Here is a 24,690-nt window from a genome sequence, read left to right as displayed (position 1 = left end):
TAGCATGGAAATGAACAGAACATTCGAGTGGTTTTAAAGGAAGGACTAGGTGTAGCATGGCAACGAACAGAAAATTCGAGTGGCTTTTAAGGAAGCACTAGGTGCAGCATGGCAATGAACAGAACATTTGAGAGGTTGTAAAGGAAGGACTAGCTGTATCATGGCAATGAACAGAACATTCGAGTTGTTCTAAAGGAATGACTAAGTGTATCATAGCAACGAACAGAACATTCGAGTGGTTGTAAAGGAAGGACTAGGTGCAGCATGGCAATGAACAGAACATTCAAGTGGTTGTAAACGAAGGACTAGGTGTAGAATGGCAATGAACAGAACATTCGAGATGCTGTAAAGGAAGGACTAGGTGTAGCATGGCAATGAACAGAACATTCGAGTGGTTATAAAGGAAGGACTAGATGCAGCATGGCAATGAACAGAACATTTGAGTGGTTGTAAAGGAATGACTAGCTGTAGCATGGCAATGAACAGAACATTCGAGTGGTTGTAAAGGAAGGACTATGTGTAGCATGGCAATGAACAGAACATTCGAGTGGTTGTAAAGGAAGGACTATGTGTAGCATGGCAATGAACAGAACATTCGAGTGGTTGTAAAGGAATGACTACGTGTAGCATAGCAATGAACAGAACATTCGAGTGGTTGTAAAGGAATGACTAGGTGCAGCATGACAATGAACAGAACATTCGAGTGGTTGTAAAGGAAGGACTATGTGCAGCATGGCAATGAACAGAACATCTGAGTGGTTTTAAAGGAAGGACTAGGTGTAGCATGGCAATGAACAGAACATTCGAGTGGTTGTAAAGGAATGACTACGTGTAGCATTACAATGAACAGAACATTCGATTTGTTGTAAAGGAAGGACTAGGTGTAGCATGGTAATGAACAGAACATTCGAGTGGTTGTAAAGGAAGGACTATGTGCAGCATGGCAATGAACAGAACATTTGAGTGGTTGTAAAGGAAGGACTAGGTGTAGCATGGCAATGAACAGAAAATTCGAGTGGCTGTTAAGGAAGCACTAGGTGCAGCATGGCAATGAACAGAACATTTGAGAGGTTGTAAAGGAAGGACTAGGTGTAGCATGGCAATGAACAGAACATTCGAGTGGTTCTAAAGGAATGACTAGGTGTAGCATAGCAACGAACAGAACATTCGAGTGGTTGTAAAGGAAGGACTTGGTGTAGCATGGCAATGAACAGAACATTTGAGTGGATGTAAAGAAAGGACTATGTGTAGCATGGCAATGAACAGAACATTCGAGTGGTTGTAAAGGAAGGACTAGGTGCAGCATGGCAATGAACAGAACATTTGAGTGGTTGTAAAGGAAGGACTAGGTGTAGCATGGCGATGAACAGAACATACGAGTGGTTATAAAGGAAGGACTAGATGCAGCATGACAATGAACAGAACATTCGAGTGGCTGTAAAGGAAGGACAAGGTGCAGCATGGCAATGAACAGAACATTCGAGCGGCTGTAAAGGAAGGACTATGTGTAGCATGGCAATGAATGAACAGAACATTCGAGTGGTTGTAAAGGAAGGACCAGGTGTAGCATGGCAATGAACAAAACATTCGAGCGGTTGTAAGGGAATGTCTAGGTGTAGCATGGCAATTAACAGATCATTCGAGTGGTTGTAAAGAAAGGACTATGTGTAGCATGGCAATGAACAGAACATTCGAGTGGTTGTAAAGGAAGGACTTGGTGTAGCATGGCAATGAACAGAACATACTAGTGGCTTTAAAGGAAGGACTAGGTGCAGCATGACAATGAACAGAACATTCCAGTGGTTATAAAGGAAAGACTAGGTGTAGCATGGCAATGAACAGAACATTCGAGCGGTTGTAAAGGAAGGACTATGTGCAGCATGGCAATGAACAGAACATTCGAGTGGTTGTAAAGTAAGGACCATGTGTAGCATGGCAATGAACAGAACATTCAATCCTCTCACCCACAGTCCAGTGAAGACACCAACCACACTCCCACATCGCACAACCTTCGTTAGCCACGCCAGGACACCAATCCTCTCACCCACAGCCCAGCCACGTCATCAACCACGCTCTTACAGCGCACAGCCATCGCCAGCCACGCCAGGACATCAATCCTCTCACCTCCAGCCCAGCCACGTCATCAACCACGCTCTTACAGCGCACAGCCATCGCCAGCCACGCCAGGCCATCAACCCTCTCACCCACAGCCCAGCAACGTCATCAACCACGCTCTTACAGCGCACAGCCATCGCCAGCCACGCCAGGCCATCAATCCTCTCACCTCCAGCCCAGCCACGTCATCAACCACGCTCTTACCGCGCACAGCCATCGCCAGCCACGCCAGGCCATCAACCCTCTCACCCACAGCCCAGCCACGTCATCAACCACGCTCTTACAGCGCACAGCCATCGCCAGCCACGCCAGGCCATCAACCCTCTCACCAACAGCCCAGCCACGTCATCAACCACGCTCTTACAGCGCACAGCCATCGCCAGCCACGCCAGGCCATCAACCCTCTCACCCACCGCCCATGTGTAGCATAGCAATGAACAGAACATTCGAGTGGTTGTAAAGGAAGGACCAGGTGTAGCATGGCAATGAACAAAACATTCGAGCGGTTGTAAGGGAATGTCTAGGTGTAGCATGGCAATGAACAGATCATTCGAGTGGTTGTAAAGAAAGGACTATGTGTAGCATGGCAATGAACAGAACATTCGAGTGGTTGTAAAGAAAGGACTATGTGTAGCATGGCAATGAACAGAACATACTAGTGGCTTTAAAGGAAGGACTAGGTGCAGCATGACAATGAACAGAACATTCCAGTGGTTATAAAGGAAAGACCAGGTGTAGCATGGCAATGAACAGAACATTCGAGCGGTTGTAAAGGAAGGACTATGTGCAGCATGGCAATGAACAGAACATTCGAGCGGCTGTAAAGGAAGGACTATGTGTAGCATGGCAATGAACAGAACATTCGAGTGGTTGTAAAGTAAGGACCATGTGTAGCATGGCAATGAACAGAACATTCAATCCTCTCACCCACAGTCCAGTGAAGACATCAACCACACTCCCACATCGCACAACCTTCGTCAGCCACGCCAGGACACCAATCCTCTCACCCACAGCCCAGCCACGTCATCAACCACGCTCCCACATCGCACAGCCATCGCCAGCCACGCCAGGACATCAATCCTCTCACCTCCAGCCCAGCCACGTCATCAACCACGCTCTTACAGCGCACAGCCATCGCCAGCCACGCCAGGCCATCAACCCTCTCACCCACAGCCCAGCAACGTCATCAACCACGCTCTTACAGCGCACAGCCATCGCCAGCCACGCCAGGCCATCAATCCTCTCACCTCCAGCCCAGCCACGTCATCAACCACGCTCTTACAGCGCACAGCCATCGCCAGCCACGCCAGGCCATCAACCCTCTCACCCACAGCCCAGCCACGTCATCAACCACGCTCTTACAGCGCACAGCCATCGCCAGCCACGCCAGGCCATCAACCCTCTCACCCACAGCCCAGCAACGTCATCAACCACGCTCTTACAGCGCACAGCCATCGCCAGCCACGCCAGGCCATCAATCCTCTCACCTCCAGCCCAGCCACGTCATCAACCACGCTCTTACCGCGCACAGCCATCGCCAGCCACGCCAGGCCATCAACCCTCTCACCCACAGCCCAGCCACGTCATCAACCACGCTCTTACAGCGCACAGCCATCGCCAGCCACGCCAGGCCATCAACCCTCTCACCAACAGCCCAGCCACGTCATCAACCACGCTCTTACAGCGCACAGCCATCGCCAGCCACGCCAGGCCATCAACCCTCTCACCCACCGCCCATGTGTAGCATAGCAATGAACAGAACATTCGAGTGGTTGTAAAGGAAGGACCAGGTGTAGCATGGCAATGAACAAAACATTCGAGCGGTTGTAAGGGAATGTCTAGGTGTAGCATGGCAATGAACAGATCATTCGAGTGGTTGTAAAGAAAGGACTATGTGTAGCATGGCAATGAACAGAACATTCGAGTGGTTGTAAAGAAAGGACTATGTGTAGCATGGCAATGAACAGAACATACTAGTGGCTTTAAAGGAAGGACTAGGTGCAGCATGACAATGAACAGAACATTCCAGTGGTTATAAAGGAAAGACCAGGTGTAGCATGGCAATGAACAGAACATTCGAGCGGTTGTAAAGGAAGGACTATGTGCAGCATGGCAATGAACAGAACATTCGAGCGGCTGTAAAGGAAGGACTATGTGTAGCATGGCAATGAACAGAACATTCGAGTGGTTGTAAAGTAAGGACCATGTGTAGCATGGCAATGAACAGAACATTCAATCCTCTCACCCACAGTCCAGTGAAGACATCAACCACACTCCCACATCGCACAACCTTCGTCAGCCACGCCAGGACACCAATCCTCTCACCCACAGCCCAGCCACGTCATCAACCACGCTCCCACATCGCACAGCCATCGCCAGCCACGCCAGGACATCAATCCTCTCACCTCCAGCCCAGCCACGTCATCAACCACGCTCTTACAGCGCACAGCCATCGCCAGCCACGCCAGGCCATCAACCCTCTCACCCACAGCCCAGCAACGTCATCAACCACGCTCTTACAGCGCACAGCCATCGCCAGCCACGCCAGGCCATCAATCCTCTCACCTCCAGCCCAGCCACGTCATCAACCACGCTCTTACAGCGCACAGCCATCGCCAGCCACGCCAGGCCATCAACCCTCTCACCCACAGCCCAGCCACGTCATCAACCACGCTCTTACAGCGCACAGCCATCGCCAGCCACGCCAGGCCATCAACTCTGTCACCCACAGCCCAGCCACGTCATCAACCACGCTCTTACAGCGCACAGCCATCGCCAGCCACGCCAGGCCATCAACCCTCTCACCCACAGCCCAGCCACGTCATCAACCACGCTCTTACAGCGCACAGCCATCGCCAGCCACGCCAGGCCATCAACCCTCTCACCCACAGCCCAGCCACGTCATCAACCACGCTCTTACAGCGCACAGCCATCGCCAGCCACGCCAGGCCATCAACCCTCTCACCCACAGCCCAGCCACGTCATCAACCACGCTCTTACAGCGCACAGCCATCGCCAGCCACGCCAGGCCATCAACCCTCTCACCCACCGCCCATGTGTAGCATAGCAATGAACAGAACATTGTTGGCGGTGTACTGAGTGGGTAGAAACAACCAAGGAAGACGACAGAGTGAAATATTTGTGGCTGGGCAACTCATTCTAGTGATGTGTTGCTGCTGGAGTTGTCAGGCACGATGCATTACCGTAAGTGAGGACTCAATGTCTTATAGTCTGCTTTCCGGATGGTTTTTCGATAATCGAGGCGAACCCAAAATGTGACAATATACCATGTTTTATATTTCTCATCATGTTTTCAGATAAAAATAATCAAGGCTTAAAAGTGAAAAAAGGATAAGTTCCTTATTTTTATGACATAAAATACACACTGCCCACTCAGAGTCTTGTTCACAGATATATTGTACAAAATATGTGGAGGAAACACACTTCCTGTATTGTTTACATACCGTCAGCACACGAATAACATGACAATGTAAACACAGTCAAATACATGCAGTTTTTCTACGGTATATCTATCAGAATATCTGATGAAAGCTATGTTTTAACATTAAGTATTTTATTCTTATTTTATACTGTGCAAACCGTGTAAAATGCAACAGAAAAAAAATTAAAATAATAAAACATTAAATAATGGTTTAATGACACTTCGAAGACAAGTTATTGTTTGAAATGCCTATACTATACACATCCACATACCCAACCTGTGTTAAACATGCAGTACTTCTAACCCATGAACATATTCACAACGTAGTCAGTAATGAAACGGCCACCCCCAACTATGTATCAAATTTAAATAAATATTGGACGCACTTATTGAAACCTCTTTCACAATACGATCAGGGGTGGTAGGGTGGCCTAGTTGGTAAAGCTTTCGGGCGTCAATGCACAGAACCAACATTTCCATCACCTGCACCTACATCAACCCAATATTCCTATCACCTACACAACCATAATCTCAATATTCCAGTCTCCTATACCACCATGAACTCAACATTCCATCAGCAACATAACCATCACCCACATATTCCAATCACCTACACAACGGCCAGCCCAAAATTCCCATCAACTAAGCAACCACCGCTCCAACATTCCCATCAACTACACCACCGCCACCCCAACATTCCTATCACCTACACAACAGCCACTTCCACATTCCCATCACCAACACAACAGCCACCCCAACATTCCCATTACCTACACAACCGCCACCCCAACATTCCCATCACTTACACAACAGCCCCTCCAACATTCCCATCACTTACACAACAGCCACCCCAACATTCCCATCACCTACACAACCGCCACCCCAGTATTCCCATCAACTACACAACCGCCACCCCAACATTCCCATCACTTACACAACAGCCCCTCCAACATTCCCATCACTTACACAACCGCCACCCCAACATTCCCATCACTTACACAACCGCCACCCCAACATTCCCATCACTTACACAACCGCCACCCCAACATTCCCATCACTTACACAACCGCCACCCCAACATTCCCATCACTTACACAACAGCCCCTCCAACAGTCCCATCACCTACACAACAGCCACCCCAACATTCCCATCACTTACACAACCGCCACCCCAACATTCCCATCACCAACAAAACAGCCACCCCAACATTCCCATCACTTACACAACAGCCACCCCAACATTCCCATCACCTACACAACCGCCACCCCAACATTCCCATCACCTACACAACCGCCACTCCAACATTCCCATCACCTACACAACCGCGACCCCAACATTCCCATCAACTACACAACCCCACTCCAACATTCCCATCACCTACACAACCGCCACCCCAACATTCCCATCAACTACACAACCCCACTCCAACTCTCCCATCACCTACACAACCGCCACTCCAACATTCCCATCACCTACACAACCGCCAGCCCAACATTCCCATCACCTACACAACCGCCCCTCCAACATTCCCATCACTTACACAACCGCCCCTCCAACATTCCCATCACCTACACAACAGCCCCTCCAACATTCCCATCACTTACACAACAGCCCCTCCAACATTCCCATCACCTACACAACAGCCCCTCCAACATTCCCATCACTTCCACAACAGCCACCCCAACATTCCCATCACTTACACAACCGCCCCTCCAACATTCCCTTCACCTACACAACAGCCACCCCAACATTCCCATCACCTACACAACAGCCACCCCAACATTCCCATCACTTACAACCGCCACCCCAACATTCCCATCACCTACACAACCGCCACCCCAACATTCCCATCAACTACACAACGCCACTCCGCCACACCAACATCCCCATCAACTACACAACCGCCACTTCAACATTCCCATCACCTACATAACCGCCATCCCAGTATTCCCATCACCTACACAACCGCCACTCCAACATTCCCATCACCTACACAACGCCACTCCGCCACTCCAACTCTCCCATCACCTACACAACCGCCACTTCAACATTCCCATCACCTACATAACCGCCATCCCAACATTCCCTTCACCTACATAACCGCCATCCCAACATTCCCATCACCTTCACAACCGCCAGCCCAGTATTCCAATCACCGACACAACGCCACTCCGCCACCCCAACATTCCTTTCACCTACATAACCCCACTCCAACACTCCCATCACCTACACAACCGCCACTCCAACATTCCCATCACCTACACAACCCCACTCCAACACTCCCATCACCTACACAACCGCCACCCCAACATTCCCATCACCTACACAACCGCCACCCCAACATTCCCATCACCTACACAACCGCCACTTCCACATTCCCATCACCTACACAACCGCCACCCCAACATTCCCATCACCTACACAACCGCCACTTCCACATTCCCATCACCTACACAACCGCCACTCCAACATTCCCATCACCTACACAACCGCCAGCCCAATATTCCCATCACCTACACAACCGCCACCCCAACATTCCCATCACCTACACAACCGCCAGCCCAACATTCCCATCACCTACACAACCGCCACCCCAACATTCCCATCACCTACACAACCGCCAGCCCAATATTCCCATCACCTACACAACCGCGACCCCAACATTCCCATCACCTACACAACCGCCAGCCCAACATTCCCATCACCTACACAACCGCCACCCCAACATTCCCATCACCTACACAACCGCCAGCCCAACATTCCCATCACCTACACAACCGCGACCCCAACATTCCCATCACCTACATAACCGCCACTCCAACATTCCCATCACCTACACAACCGCCAGCCCAACATTCCCATCACCTACAAAACCGCCAGCCCAACATTCCCATCACCTACATAACCGCCACTCCAACATTCCCATCACCTACACAACCCCACTCCAACATTCCCATCACCTACACAACCCCACTCCAACATTCCTATCACCTACACAACCCCACTCCAACATTCCCATCACCTACACAACCCCACTCCAACATTCCAATCACCTACACAACCGCCACTCCAACATTCCCATCACCTACACAACCCCACTCCAACATTCCAATCACCTACACAACCGCCACTCCAACATTCCAATCACCTACACAACCGCCACTCCAACATTCCCATCACTTACACAACCCCACTCCAACAGTCCCATCACCTACACAACAGCCAGCCCAACATTCCCATCACCTACACAACCCCACTCCAACATTCCCATCACCTACACAACCCCACTCCAACATTCCCATCACCTACACAACCGCCACCCCAGTATTCCCATCACCTACACAACAGCCACCCCAACATTCCCATCATTTACACAACCGCCACCCCAACATTCCTATCACCTACACAACCGCCACCCCAACATTCCCTTCACCTACACAACGCCACTCCGCCACACCAACATCCCCATCAACTACACAACCGCCACTTCAACATTCCCATCACCTACACAAGGCCACTCCGCCACACCAACATCCCCATCAACTACACAACCGCCACACCAACATCCCCATCAACTACACAACCGCCACTCCAACATTCCCATCACCTACACAACGCCACTCCGCCACACCAACATCCCCATCAACTACACAACCGCCACTTCAACATTCCCTTCACCTACACAACGCCACTCCGCCACACCAACATCCCCATCAACTACACAACCGCCACTCCAACATTCCCATCACCTACACAACCGCCACTCCAACATTCCCATCACCTACGCAACGCCACTCCAACATTCCCATCACCTACACAACCGCCACTCAAACATTCCCATCACCTACACAACCGCCACTCCAACATTCCCATCACCTACACAACCGACACCCCAACATTCCCATCACCTACACAACCGCCACCCCAACATTCCCATCATTTACACAACAGCCAGCCCAACATTCCCATCACCTACACAACCGCCAGCCCAATATTCCCATCACCTACACAACCGCCACCCCAGTATTCCAATCACCGACACAACGCCACCCCAACATTCCCTTCACCTACACAACGCCACTCCGCCACACCAACATCCCCATCAACTACACAACCGCCACTTCAACATTCCAATCACCTACACAACGCCGCTCCGCCACCCCAACATTCCCATCACCTACACAACCGCCACCCCAACATTCCCATCACCTACACAACCGCCACCCCAACATTCCCATCATCTACACAACCGCCACCCAAACATTCCCATCATCTACACAACCGCCACCCCAACATTCCATTCACCTACACAACCGCCACCCCAACATTCCCATCACCTACACAACCGCCACCCCAACATTCCCATCATCTACACAACCGCCACCCAAACATTCCCATCATCTACACAACCGCCATCCCAACATTCCCATCACCTACACAACGCCACTCCAACATTCCAATCAACTACACAACAGCCACCCCAATATTCCAATCACTGACACAACGCCGCTCCGCCACCCCAACATTCCCTTCACCTACATAACCGCCACCCCAATATTCCCATCACCTACACAACCGCCACTTCCACATTCCCATCAGCTACACAACAGCAACCCCAACATTCCCATCACCTACACAACCGCCACCCCAACATTCCCATCACCTACACAACCGCCACCCTAACATCCCCGATCACCTACACAACCGTCAGACCAATATTCAAATCACCGACACAACGCCACTCCATCATTCCAATCAACTACACAACAGCCACCCCAGTATTCCCATCACCTACACAATCGACACCCCAACATTCCCATCACCTACACAACCGCCACCCCAACATTCCCACCACTTACACAACAGCCACCCCAACATTCCCATCACTTACACAACAGCCACCCCAACATTCCCGTCACCTACACAACCGCCACCCCAACATTCCCATCAACTACACAACCGCCACCCATACATTCCCTTCACCTACATAACAGCCACTTCCACATTCCCATCAACTACACAACCATCACCTAAACAACCGCCAATCCAACATTCCCTTCACCTACACAATCGCCACTCCAATATTCCCATCACAGCCCAGCCACGTCATCAACCACGATTCTCCAGCGCACAGCCATCGCCAGCCACCCCGGGCCATCAATCCTCTCACCTCCAGCCCAGCCACGTCATCAACCACGCTCTTACAGCGCACAGCCATCGCCAGCCACGCCAGGCCATCAACCCTCTCACCCACAGCCCAGCCACGTCATCAACCACGCTCCTAGAGCGCACAACTTTCGGCAGCCACGCCAGGACATCAATCCTCTCACCTACAGCTCAGCCACGTCATCAACCACACTCCCACATCGCACAGCCTTCGTCAGCCACGCCAGGACATCAATCCTCTCACCTACAGCCCAGCCACGTCATCGACCACGCTCCTGCGGGATTTCTGGACGGGTGGTATCGGTTCAGCAGGATCCGCTCACCTTTTCGAGAACACCTGATACCATCACTTTTTGATAGTGTTTCATAAACACATACTCATGATATAGCTGCATTCGTACAATCATCTCTGTTTTTAAGCACTTTTGAATATAGAAAGGATTTTGCCACTTTCATTTTCATGGTTAAAACAGTTATTTCCTGGTGTGTTTAAAAAACATGAACTTCTGTGCGATTTTAAACGGAATTCAGGTGAGATATATGCCAGTAAAATAACAATGTTATCTTTCACCTACGCCTCCAAAGACAAAAAAGCTTTCACGTTAAACAAAAAGACGTAAATTATTTCAATAATTCATTACATTTGTTGATAAGGCTCGTTATAATAGTTTTTCAGTAGTCAAACTACACTTACACAATCGGGTAAATCCGGGAACGACTACTTTGCATGTTGAAAAGGGCCATCCATTTCACTGATACTTCCTTGGTATGTAGTATGATTTCGTAATGTCACGTGACTTTACTTTACGTGATAATGACTAAACGCATACGGTATCGGGGTCGATATTTGTGTTACAATAGTTTGGCTCCTGTCCTGTACTGACCACTGTTTAGTTTTCACAGACAAGTCCTGTCCTGTACTGACCACTGTCTAGGTGTGAGAGACCAGTCCTGTCCTGTACTGACCACTGTCTAGGTGTGACATATCAGTCCTGTCCTGTACTGACCACTGTCTAGGTGTGACAGACCAGTCCTGTCCTGTACTTACCACTGTCTAGGTGTGACAGACCAGTCCTGTCCTGTACTGACCACTGTCTAGGTGTGACATATCAGTCCTGTCCTGTACTGAGCACTGTCTAGGTGTGACAGACCAGTCCTGCCCTGTACTGACCACTATCTAGGTGTGATTATCAGTCCTGCCCTGTACTTACCACTGTATAGGTGTGACATATCAGTCCTCTCCTGTACTGACCACTGTCTAGGTGTGACAGATCAGACCTACCCTCTACTGACCACTGTCTAGGTGTGACAGACCAGTCCTGTCCTGTACTGACCACTGTCTAGGTGTGACATATCAGTCTTGTCCTGTACTGACCACTGTCTAGGTGTGACAGACCAGTCTTGTCCTGTACTGACCACTGTCTAGGTGTGACATATCAGTCCTGTCCTGTACTTACCACTGTCTAGGTGTGACAGACCAGTCCTGTCCTGTACTGACCACTGTCTAGGTGTGACATATCAGTCCTGTCCTGTACTGAGCACTGTCTAGGTGTGACAGACCAGTCCTGCCCTGTACTGACCACTATCTAGGTGTGATTATCAGTCCTGCCCTGTACTTACCACTGTATAGGTGTGACATATCAGTCCTCTCCTGTACTGACCACTGTCTAGGTGTGACAGATCAGACCTACCCTCTACTGACCACTGTCTAGGTGTGACAGACCAGTCCTGTCCTGTACTGACCACTGTCTAGGTGTGACATATCAGTCCTGTCCTGTACTGACCACTGTCTAGGTGTGACAGACCAGTCTTGTCCTGTACTGACCACTGTCTAGGTGTGACAGACCAGTCCTGTCCTGTACTGACCACTGTCTAGGTGTGACATATCAGTCCTGTCCTGTACTGACCACTGTCTAGGTGTGACAGACCAGTCCTGTCCTGTACTGACCACTGTCTAGGTGTGACATATCAGTCCTGTCCTGTACTGACCACTGTCTAGGTGTGACATATCAGTCTTGTCCTGTACTGACCACTGTCTAGGTGTGACAGACCAGTCCTGTCCTGTACTGACCACTGTCTAGGTGTGACATATCAGTCCTGTCCTGTACTGAGCACTGTCTAGGTGTGACATATCAGTCCTGTCCTGTACTGACCACTGTCTAGGTGTGATATATCAGTCTTGTCCTGTACTGACCACTGTCTAGGTGTGAGAGACCAGTCCTGTCCTGTACTGACCACTGTCTAGGTGTGACATATCAGTCCTGTCCTGTACTGACCACTGTCTAGGTGTGACACACCAGTCCTGTCCTGTACTGACCACTGTCTAGGTGTGACAGATCAGACCTGTCCTGTACTGACCACTGTCTAGGTGTGACATATCAGTCTTGTCCTGTACTGACCACTGTCTAGTCGGACGGACCTGCCCTGTACTGACCACTGTCTAGGTGTGACAGACCAGTCCTGCCCTGTACTGACCACTGTCTAGGTGTGACAGACCAGTCCTGCCCTGTACTGACCACTCTCTAGTTGTGACAGACCAGTCCTGCCCTGTACTGACCACTCTCTAGTTGTGACAGACCAGTCCTGTCCTGTACTGACAACTCTCTAGTTGTGACAGATCAGACCTGCCCTGTCCTGACCACTGTCTTGATGTAACTGACCACTCCAGTCATATACTGACCACTGTCTAGGTGTGACAGACCAGTCCTCTACTGACCACTGTATGGGTATGACAGATCAGACCTGCCCTGTCCTGACCACTGTCTGGATGTAACTGACCACTCCAGTCATATACTGACCACTGTCTAGGTGTGACAGACCAGTCCTCTACTGACCACTGTATGGGTATGACAGATCAGACCTGCCCTGTACTGACCACTGTCTAGGTGTGACAGACCAGTCCTCTACTGACCACTGTATGGGTATGACAGATCAGACCTGCCCTGTACTGACCACTGTCTGGATGTAACTGACCACTCCAGTCCTGTACTGACCACTGTCTCGTTGTGACAGACCAGTCCTTTTTCTGTACTGCAGCGCCGGAATGCAGTGTAAAGAGTTTGGTCCCTTATTAAGCATTCCAGGCGTGCTTACTTTGTCGGAACCAAATGCGCGTGGACATAGCCACAGTTAGATTAAATATAAAAGAGGAACCACAATAAATGTACCAAGAAAATGGCTATCAATGGATAACCAGAAAGCATGATTTTTATTAAATAGTGTATATAGTGGTATGGTTTGTAAGCTCGTCAGTGACCTTTCTTTGAGCCCACACACCCATTGAGCCCGGGAAAGAATAGAATCCGTAGCTCTATCTAACGTTGCAAGAGGCAGCTCTATTAGATCGGTTGTAAGCTTCGGTTACTTGGTTGACTGTTTGTAATCGACCCCCCACTGGTTGTACAGGACATCGGGATACAGCTTGATTATTGACGACTGCGGCCTCAAACAGAACATGTTTGAGCGCTCACTCTGTTTCACTTACGTCCCACATATTCAACTGTGAGTGAGTGAGTGAGTGAGTTGGGTTTTACGCCGCTTTTAACAGTAGTCCAGTTATATCACGGCGTGTCAGCTTAATGTGGTGGGAAAGCTCGAAGTGATGCAGGTCTCAGACGTTTACCACTTCGGTGAAACCCACGAGCACGGGAAGGTGCTGACAAACATAGAAACATAATCGGGGCGAACCGGGATTCGAACCCACAATCATAGGTTTCTGGCGTGCCCAAGGGACGCAACTCTGCACAGCGAATCGCGGCGCCTTAGAAGACTGGGCCACCCGTGCTCCCTATTCAACTGTGCATACAAACTGTCTTGGTATTGAATAGGCAGAAATCCATGGCAGTTTAGCATGTATCTCGATTTCCTGTAAATATAATTTATTTTCTCAAAGAGTTCAGGTTATTGTGGAAATTATCAAAGCCTCTATATTAAAAATAATCTATCATTTATTTACATAATGTATGTTTCTTCTTGTTTTTATCTCAACCAGACGTGTGAAGTATGACAAGGCAGGGAAGATTAAGTGCAAGCAGAATGTTGTTTCAGAACTTGCAAATGGTAGGGTTCAACTCCATATATTATTACATGGTCAATGTGTGTGCCTATGTGTGCGTGCGTGCGTGCTTGCGGTCTCGTGTGTGTGTGTGCATGCGTGTGTAAGTGTGTGTGTGTGAGAGAGAGAGGGAGAGAGAGTTGTACCTGTGCGGTTCTTATTTTGAAGACTAGGTTACTGGGTTGTGGTAGAGAGAAGTTGCAGGTGTCACATTTTCTGGAAGTACAGTCTTCAAAATAAAAACCGCACAGGTAGATTTTTAGTTAATTTATTGTACATAATAAATGTAAATGCAATGTAATATCATAGATACAAATTTGAAATTTTGGAGCTCGATAGTTACATGTTGTCGTTGTACAAAAGCATTGAAAACTGTTCATTGTCATGTCACATAAACCACACTCGTCTCCAGTTGTAAGGTATGGCACCAACGCAAGCGACGCTGTCGATGGTTCTGTTGAAAAACAGGGACGATAACTGGTCTTCTGGGTCGGATTCCAGCCTCGCGAAGATGGTTCCTGACAGTCTGGTCTGATATCCTGCTCAAACCAGGGATGCGTCGTGCAATCTCCGTAGCTGTGGCATTGCGATGACGTAGGTGGAACATTCGAATGTAGCGATCCTGTGCGGGGGTGGTAACTCTTGGTCGGCCGGTTCTCGGACGGTCGAAAGTAGAATTGAACTGTGTGTCCCAAAGGTGGCAAATGGTGCTGTGGTGGACGTTGAAGTGGCGTGCAACAGAAGACTATTCCCCTCTTTGGATACGACAATGCTTGCCGATCTGACGGTCCAGATATTCACTTTACTGTGAAGATGTCATGCCTGTATCTGACGGTCCAGATATTCACTTTACTGTGAAGATGTCATGCCTGGATCTGACGGTCCAGATATTCACTTTAATGTGAAGATGTCATGCCTGGATCTGATGGTCCAGATATTGACTTTACTATGAAGATTGAATCCCACAATGTAATTTCTTTGCATATCATTTCGGAATAAATGTTGGATTCCCTTAAATATTGTCGCCTGTTACGGCAAGCATGGGTTGCTGAAGACCTATTCTACCCGGATCTTCATCAGATAATATTAAACACTAATTGATGCATGTACACATATATTGCAGCAGAGAATTGCAGATATGTAAAAAAATATCCAAGAGAGATTCAAATTATGATTCAAGAAGGAAACAGTAAACTAAACCAGGAAATAAATGTGTTTTGTACTAATTCACCCGCACATCAAAGAAAATAACAAATATGCACAACGATGTTGATGTTAACTTATACTAATATGACATCACTACCGGTAACTTCCCTTCAGAACAAAGCTGATATACGCGGAATATTCAGAGTATGTTTTTCCGTGACACAGGGATCACATGTGCATACATGCACTGTAACCTATTTAAATAAAATCTATCGGAAATCAGCTTGTTCTTTCTGGTTTTATGTTTCCATTCTACCCTTGATAGTTGGTACAACGTGGAAAGGCAGACCAACAATATTCTTTTGGATAGAGCTCATCTGAACCAGATCGTAGATCTAGTAGATCACAATTGGGAAGATTTCCACGGCGACCGACGAGTAAATGAGACCGTATGTAGGCTGACTCATACCTTTAGAATTTGGCGCAGCTTTCGAATTTTGGTATGTTGACATATGCTATTCACATCAGTTTCAAGACACCTGAAAGACATACAGGTGAGTAAGGGTTGGTTGGTTTGTTGTTTAACGCCGCATCCAGCAATATTTCAACTATGAGGGGCGTTCAATAAGTTTTGCAACTTGGGCATTTGTGTTTACACAAACAATGTCAACTTGTGCAGGTGTTACACTAGTCATCACATCAGGTTGACACGTGTCATTACATGTTCCAGACACAACAATAAGTTATGTGATGGCTTCATTCACCTAAGGGTGTCACAATCATGGATTCTCTCAATCATTAACAATGCGCTGTAATCAATTTTCATACCAAGGAGGGATGCAAAGCGAAAGAAATCCATGATCGCATGTGGAAAGTGATGGGTAAGGATGCTCCTGACCATTCCACAGTTTGCCGTTGGTCTCCGCAGTTTAAAAGGGGTAGGGAGTCCATAGAGGATGACCTAAGGTCAGACAAGCCTTCAGATGCCACCCAACTGGAAACCATTGCTGCTATAGAAAGAATAATTTTGTCTGACCGACGAGTGAAACAAGAGCATTATGCTATTAGGTTGAGTCAAAATAAACCAATCATATGAATTAAACACAACTGGCAGATAGAAACACCATCCTCGTAGCTGGACCTCAGTGAACATGGAGACTCTCAATCAAATCAAGAATCATTGATTGTATTGTACACTCACTCAGGTGGATACGTGATGTAGGTGTATCTTAACTGTTTCCACCTTCATTGTAAACTCTGTGCACTGGACCATAGGGCCTGGTCACTACAGGGTTCGCCCTAGCCTCTTAAACCTGGGGGTCATCATGACGCCTTAGCTGATTGGGTGGTTGGGCTGGCATGTCATCGTATCCCAATTGGATGGTTTGGTGATCACGATGTCAATCACTGGATTGTGTGGTCCAGATTTGATTATTTACAGGCAGCTATCAAAACTGGAATACTGCTTAGTAATTTTTTAGTAATCTTATATTCTAGAAGGCTTTCTCTTTGTTGCTCAGCACCAGTCACTTCCCACTCGAAACCGTCAATGGGTGATTTTGCATCAAAATGTAAATATGAAATGAAGATTGTACAATGAAATTAATAAGACTGTCCAACACATTGTCAGTGGATTCTCAGCTTTTTGCGGCATGATGGTGTGGCTTGATCATTTTAGTGCTTTCTTCGCCATGCTTGTGATTTTGTCACAGAGGTCCATCCATGGTACGACCCGGAATATGTAGAGGGCGTCATTGAAAATGATAGATACGAACGTCTTTGGAATAGGCCCATTTACAGCCTTTACAGGCCAACAAACCTGATCCTGCCCTTTTTGATAAATCCAATGAAATAATTTATATCATTGAATTTTCTGTCCCCTTTGACAGTAATGTGATTGACAAGATTGAGGAAAGACATGGCAAATATGCGGACCTCACTTTCGAAATGTCACGCTTGCATCCCAAGTACCAAGTTGTCCGACTCCCCATTGTTCTCGGTGCCTAAGGTTTGGTACCTCCCAATCAGTTGACAGGCATTTGAAGAGTACCCGGGTTTGCTACCAGGAATACAGCCCTTCTGACAATCTGGGTAAGGCAGAAGGCTGCGGTGTTGGGGAGTCTTCTATTTCACCAAAAAGTTCTCGACTAGGCAGCGTGTCCTGGGAGAAGTCCCATTCGCTGTCTGGGCTGCGTGTAGAGGGGCAAGGGCCCTGAGCTGACGATATGCCTCACCAGCCAGACTGTGCCAGGATCATCCAAACTCTTTTTTTCTATTTTGATCTGTACATAATAATAATAATAATAATAATAACAATAATAAAGCGACAAAACCCTTTCCATATTCAATAGAAATCTCTGCATAAAGCAGAGTCGATTGTAAAATTCCGACTAAACCATTAGCATGTGTCTATGAATCACTATCAAATAGTAATGATACCAGGTGTTCGCTAAAAGGTGAGTGCATCCTGCCCCACCGGTGGCACCCATCACAAACACATGCAAAGCCAAGAAATTTGTTTAGTGACCTCAGTTAGACAGAGGTAGACAATATTTTATTATATTCTAACTTCAACAGGAAACATACACACGTGATAAATATAATATTAAATGACATACAGTCTCGATTCAACCTCACACAAAGAAACATCAAATATACCAAATTGTGAACAGATTTAAATGTATTATTTGTTCATATGTTAACTGCCGGGCAAAGGAAGGATACACTTGAAACAACCTTCGTTTGCCCGTCATTGTGGATAAGTAACTAAAGTTTCAGAAACATAAACGTCAGAGTGAGTGAGGTAGTTGAGTTTAACGCTGCTGTAAATGAATTCAGTTATATCACGGCTTGTCAGATTTTTGTTGGAGGAAAGCCGGAAGTTGTGCATGCCAAAACAGGAGCAGTGCCTGTTTAAAGTAGAAGATGGCAGGGTTTGGGCAGCCAATAGTGGACAAATCAGCAGTGGATAAATCATAATGCATAAACCAGAATGCATAATGCATGTCATTTATATTAATACAATTGTCATCTTCCCGAGGCAATGGAGTAAACTGAATGTAAAAGTCCAGTTTCCAACCTTGGTTGGAATTTCTGGGCTCGATCGTAGCGCCACCAGTAACAATCAGAGTTATGTCCCCTCTTCGTCCCTCCTATTGACCAATCACATTCACCTCTCATATCAAATGGCGGTGCCAAGTCAAGACGATATGATTGATATTCAAAATCTACATAGTAATAAGATGGGTCTTTCTTCGAGAAGCGCAGCAAATCATGTGAGTATCTTGATTAAAAACATGAAAGGATTTTGAAAATATCTGTTGACACTTCGTTGGCGTTACACATGCATGCAAATCTTGCAATCGACCAAAATCTGCACAGCAGTTTACGAATTTTTATTGGACTATTATCAAACTCGTTAGTCCAGCCAAAATATAACTCCTTAATTCCAGCCCAGTTCCACAAGGCTGGAAACTGGACTTTTATAGTCAGTGAAGTCCCTTGCCTGGAGAAGGCGTACAATTGTCAGGAATATCAACTCCTCTTTCAAATATGATAAACTCTAAACAAATCTAATTAAACGTCGTTGGGATTGTGACATGTGCCTTCGTTGAGCCAGCGGACATTATCATAATAGTATTGGTAATATTTATCCAGATTATGAAGCTTCACACAAATATCACAGAATGCAGATTCATCTGCTTCGTGGTTGTCATTTCTATATCTGGATTTCTCTTCCAGGATCTCACCATAAGCTGTAGCATTTGTTTCCAGATAATTAAGATATTTACCCAGCTCTTTTGGACTGGAAAAGTCTGCTGCGTTAATGTACGTTCCTTTTGGTATCAGGGAATTATAGTCAGCTCCTCCACGAACGACAGGAACAATGTTGTGAGAATAGGTTTTATACAACTTTTCAGAGATGTAGTCGATGCACAAAGAATTTTCAAACGCTAAATAGAATCTATATTCATTGAAAGATGAATGCTGGCAATCGCTGTCACGAGTACACTGCGAGGGACCACATTTCCCATATATGTCCACTGGTATATGCTTGCGTAATTCGGTGACGTAGTCTTCACGCCTAGAGGGCGTCTTGCAGTTACTTACAAACCAAAGAATTGACTTAGTTTTTTTCAAAGCGATTTTAGTGAAATTAGCTGATTTTTGTGGTGCCTTGCGAAAAAGAACACTGTAAGGCAAGGCAATATCCGAGTCCAGCCGATAAGTCATAGTCCAGTTGAACATGCGGCGCCATCGACTGGATTCGTAGTATTGACTTTGAAAATATTTTGGACACTCTAGGCCAAACATGATCCACACATGCTTAGCTTGTTTGGCAGGTGGAATGTTGTCTAGTTCAACGACATCGATGATCACAGCATCTGCTTTTGCAATCTGCGCGGGATCGTATGAACATTCGCAGCCTTTCTGTGGACACTTTTGTAAACCTCGTGGACAAAAATCCCTGAAATTAAACCATTTCGGCGCGTTATAAAACAGTATCATCTTTGATTGGTTTTCATGTGCTGTCTGGTGTGCATTTTCGAAATTCACGTTGAAGGAAACCTTCTGTCTGTACTTTTCGGTGGAGTGAAATGAAATTGGCTTGTAGAAATATGGAAATTTCGTAGAAGCATTGACAACCAATTTGTAGTATGGGCCATCATTGATGTCATTGTCTGCCCTGAGCGATGCTAGGTCTGTATCCGACAGACTGTCGATTGTGTAGTTCACAGGGGAAGCTTGAAGCGGCATCAGCCACACTGGATCCTGCCCTGCCACGCTGCAGTACAGCACAACCATTCCACACAACAATATACCACTCACAGCGACTATGCGCGGTAATCGTTGCATCGTCTGAACCTAAAACAGAGAACGAATATGTTTCTGATACGTCACACAAAAATGAGTACCTCTTTAGAATCAGTTCCTGAAATGATCAAATAGCAGGATAAATGAACACGCCGTTGTGGACGGCGACGTCAGCAGCCAAACAACAGTCACGCTACCTCAGACGTTAACACATACAGTAACGGTAGCTTTGTAGAACGCGACCCTCAGACCATAGGCCCTTGTAGCGTTGCTTAAATATTTCTAGATCAATTAATATTTACGAGTGTTAGAAATTCACTCTCCTATTATATCTTTACACATAGTGCATTTCTGACAATAGACATAATTAAGAAACGACACAAGATGTGTGTTTGTTTGTTGTTTAACGCCGCACTCAACACCATTCCAGCTCTTTGACGGCGGTCTGTACATATTCGAGTCTGTACCAGACGATCCAGAGATTGACATCATGAGCATCGATCTACGTAATTGGGATACGATGGCATGCATCAACCAAGCCTGACCACCCGATCCCGTTCGTCGCCTCTTACGACACACATAGTCGCCTTTTTCGGCAAGCATGGGTTGCTGAAAACCTATTCTACCCCAGATCTTCACGGGTACATGAGAAGATATGGAGAGATATAATACTTTGCATCCAAATTGCGTGGATCATGATGTCAGTCACTAGATTGTCTGGTCCAGACTAACTTTTTTACAGTACGCCGTCTTATAGCTGGAACAATGTTGAGTGCGGCGTTAAACAACAAACAAACAAACAAAGAATACAGCACGCTATCTGGGGACACGTCTGTCTTCTGATAACATATACATCAACACTTGTGAATCGGGTACCTTGTGTTCATGAATATCTTGTGTCGCCCCTTGTAAGATTGTGAATCGTGTATCTAGTGTTCTTGAATATCTTGTGTTTCACCTTGTGAGATTGTGAATCGAGTATCTAGTGATCATGAATATCATGTGTCCCCCTTTGTAAGATTGTGAATCGGGTACCTAGTGTTCATGAATATTTTGTGTAGCCCCTTGTAAAATTGTGAATCGGGTACCTAGTGTTCATGAATATTTTTTGTATCACCTTGTAAAATTGTGAATCGGGTACCTTGTGTTTATAAATAGCTTGTGTAGCCCCTTCTATGATTGTGAATCGGGTATCTGGTGTTCATGTATATATATTGTGTATCACCTTGTAAGATTGTGAATCGGGTATCTAGTGTTCATGAATATCTTGTGTATTACCTTGTAAGATTGTGAATCGGGTATCTAGTGTTCATGAATATCTTGTGTATCACCTTGTAAGATTGTGAATCGGGTATCTAGTGTTCATGAATATCTGGTGTATCACCTTGTGAGATGGCGAATCGGGTATCTGGTGTTCATTAATATCTGGTGTATCGCCTTGTAAGATTGTAATTCGGCTATCTAGTGTTCATGAATATCTTGTGTAGCCCCTTGTAAGATTGTGAATCGGGTATCTAGTGTTCATGAATATCTTGTGTAGCCCCTTCTATAATTGTGAATCGGGTATCTGGTGTTCATGTATATATATTGTGTATCACCTTGTAAGATTGTGAATCGGGTATCTAGTGTTCATGAATATCTTATGTATTACCTTGTAAGATTGTGAATCGGGTATCTAGTGTTCATGAATATCTTGTGTATCAGCTTGTAAGATTGTGAATCGGGTATCTAGTGTTCATGAATATCTGGTGTATCACCTTGTGAGATGGCGAATCGGGTATCTGGTGTTCATTAATATCTGGTGTATCGCCTTGTAAGATTGTAATTTGGCTATCTAGTGTTCATGAATATCTTGTGTAGCCCCTTGTAAGATTGTGAATCGGGTATCTAGTGTTCATGAATATCTTGTGTAGCACCTTGTAAGATTGTGAATCGGGTATCTAGTGTTCATGAATATCTTGTGTAGCCCCTTGAAAGATTGTGAATCGGGTATCTTGTGTTCATGAATATCTTGTCAAACCCGTTTCACCTTATCCCACCTCACCTAAAGGTGAGTCACGTTGTGGGAGTGGGTGAGTAACTTTAGTCAGTATGCAGTTCTTCCAGCTATATCACGACAGACTTTTCCTAATCGAATGTGTCTCCAAAGCGGTCTTCCACTGTGTTGGGAAACACTGGCAGCAATCAATCGGGTCACACTGTGTTAGCACCCGACAAGTAATGTGTACTGGAAGCTGTATTCCCCGGGTTTAAAAGCTATATTGAATTGATCGATATATTCCTCGCATGTGCAATACAGGTCCGAGCAGAACACGTGATGCGGGTGGAAAGATTCACTGATGTGGCCGTATCCTCCTGCTTTGAGAGGAGTGACCTCTATATACTCACTGATCCAAATATATTTTACAAATACAACAGTTATAACGAACATAAAGGGACCAATATATTTTGTTCGTTATAACCGGAGTTCGTTATAAGCGTTTAAACTAAAGCATGCCGCAAATGGCCGGGACCAAAACAACAGTCCGTTATATGCGTCACCTCGTCATAAGCGTGTTCGTTATAAACGTAGTTTACAGTATATTTCATTATGTACAAGTCGCGAAATCGATTCAGAGCCTACAGAAAATATAAAGATCATGACAAAATGGAACCTTATCTCTACCAGTGCACATCGGACATAATCAACTAAGTTAAGGTTGAGTGACTACACACCGAAAGACCCCGCCACCACCCTATAGAAACCTGATTGTGGCAATTGCTGTGTCCACGACGACGAGGGTCGCCATGTATTGTCATGTTTTCGTACACCTCAGGTCAGGTGAGGTGAAATAGGGTTTAACGTCGCGTCCAAGATTATTGCACTTATATAGCGACGTGCATGCACGTGTGTGGGGGGTTGCTGAAAACCTACCCCGGGTCTTCACTCGTGATGTCAACTGACACTATCCCTTCACACAACGTGATCATCAATACAGCTGGTTAGGACCAGAGGAGGCAAATAACCTTTCCAATCATCAGCCTAGAATGAATGTTGAACGATGTAAACACAGCTTTTCTCTTCATCCTACGCTTGAACACGTTGTCCAGAGCATCAACAGACATTGATCAATAATCGCACTGCATAATGAATTTGGCCTGGTCCATAGGCGATCAGATATGGACTTAGGGTTAATAGACGAGGCACTTTTCGCAAGATATATTCTTAAATCTGAATAGACGCTGCATGATCGATTTGTACAAAAGCACCCAGCTTGATAACAATGTAAGAATCTAAATCAAAATGTTGCTAGATGTCATAGATCTAAGCCTGGCGTTGTCATCCATACAGTTGTTTGTTCTCTTAGGTACTCACCGAATCCTATAAAACAGTTCGTTCAATAAACAAAATGCTCTCCTTGAACAACATCCCGCTTGAGCTCCTTTGTTCAAAATTGTGTTCCCTCCGACATGTTACGGTGTGTACACCCGCATACGCGGATCCAGTCCCGATCGATAAGCCCCGCCCACAAGCTTCCTTCCTCGTGGTAGGCGTGAAGGGGGACAACCACAGGCTATTTGCTATGGCGTCACACCCGGCGAAACTTGATTGCACGGGCGATGAATTCGGTTCAGAATATGTGGGTACCAGTCGAGTGTCAAAAAATATCTAAAGAGGAGGGTTATATATAATCTGTTTGGGGTTATATTTTAGTTGTCAAATTGCATATGGGGAGTGAGAATGAATCATAAGTCCGATGTAATGTAGTCTGTCTTACAGACCCTGATACAAATATATATCAAATACAGCCCATGCAAGTCTATCATGTTTGGCAAGTCTAGATCACTGCAGTATCAGGAGAGAGTCACTGGGCTCCTTTTTATTATATTTTTATTAAGATAACTGAACAACTGTTTTTTTTATGTACGATATGTTTATTTCAGAGACTAGATTTTAGTCTAGATGTTTGGG

At 46.4% G+C, this 24,690-nt stretch overlaps 5 protein-coding genes across 5 annotated transcripts; 4 read left to right on the top strand and 1 right to left on the bottom strand.

The window, feature by feature from the left end:
• The first annotated feature begins 1,932 nt into the window (after nucleotides 1-1,932).
• LOC124128438 (extensin-like) lies at nucleotides 1,933-2,541 on the top strand. The gene has a single exon (XM_046491857.2). It carries the CDS (start codon nucleotides 1,933-1,935, stop codon nucleotides 2,539-2,541), a length of 609 nt encoding a protein of 202 aa, XP_046347813.2.
• A 469-nt stretch (nucleotides 2,542-3,010) lies between these two features.
• Nucleotides 3,011-3,859, top strand: LOC124128439 (extensin-like). The gene has a single exon (XM_048401876.1). It carries the CDS (start codon nucleotides 3,011-3,013, stop codon nucleotides 3,857-3,859), a length of 849 nt encoding a protein of 282 aa, XP_048257833.1.
• A 469-nt stretch (nucleotides 3,860-4,328) lies between these two features.
• On the top strand, nucleotides 4,329-5,177 carry LOC125383535 (extensin-like). The gene has a single exon (XM_048401875.1). The coding sequence runs from the start codon at nucleotides 4,329-4,331 to the stop codon at nucleotides 5,175-5,177; it is 849 nt and encodes a 282-aa protein (XP_048257832.1).
• Nucleotides 5,178-6,114: 937 nt separating this feature from the next.
• LOC125383534 (proline-rich extensin-like protein EPR1) lies at nucleotides 6,115-10,240 on the top strand. Its single transcript, XM_048401873.1, has 3 exons — nucleotides 6,115-8,432; nucleotides 8,883-9,342; nucleotides 9,509-10,240. The coding sequence occupies exons 1-3, from the start codon at nucleotides 6,115-6,117 to the stop codon at nucleotides 10,238-10,240; spliced, it is 3,510 nt and encodes a 1,169-aa protein (XP_048257830.1).
• An 8,197-nt stretch (nucleotides 10,241-18,437) lies between these two features.
• Nucleotides 18,438-24,316, bottom strand: LOC124128437 (alpha-(1,3)-fucosyltransferase fut-1-like). Its single transcript, XM_046491855.2, has 2 exons — nucleotides 24,094-24,316; nucleotides 18,438-20,789 (listed from the first exon to the last, which is right to left on the bottom strand). Exon 2 carries the CDS (start codon nucleotides 20,778-20,780, stop codon nucleotides 19,500-19,502), a length of 1,281 nt encoding a protein of 426 aa, XP_046347811.2. The 5' UTR covers nucleotides 20,781-20,789; nucleotides 24,094-24,316; the 3' UTR covers nucleotides 18,438-19,499.
• Between the last annotated feature and the right edge of the window lie 374 nt (nucleotides 24,317-24,690).

This window comes from Haliotis rufescens, unplaced genomic scaffold, assembly GCF_023055435.1.
Source record: "Haliotis rufescens isolate VD_foot unplaced genomic scaffold, xgHalRufe1.0.p SCAF_24, whole genome shotgun sequence".
In the NCBI taxonomy this organism is placed as follows: Eukaryota; Metazoa; Mollusca; class Gastropoda; order Lepetellida; family Haliotidae; genus Haliotis; species Haliotis rufescens.
The sequence above is the reverse complement of the archived record's forward strand: the minus strand, read 5'-3'. Positions and strand labels throughout refer to the sequence as shown.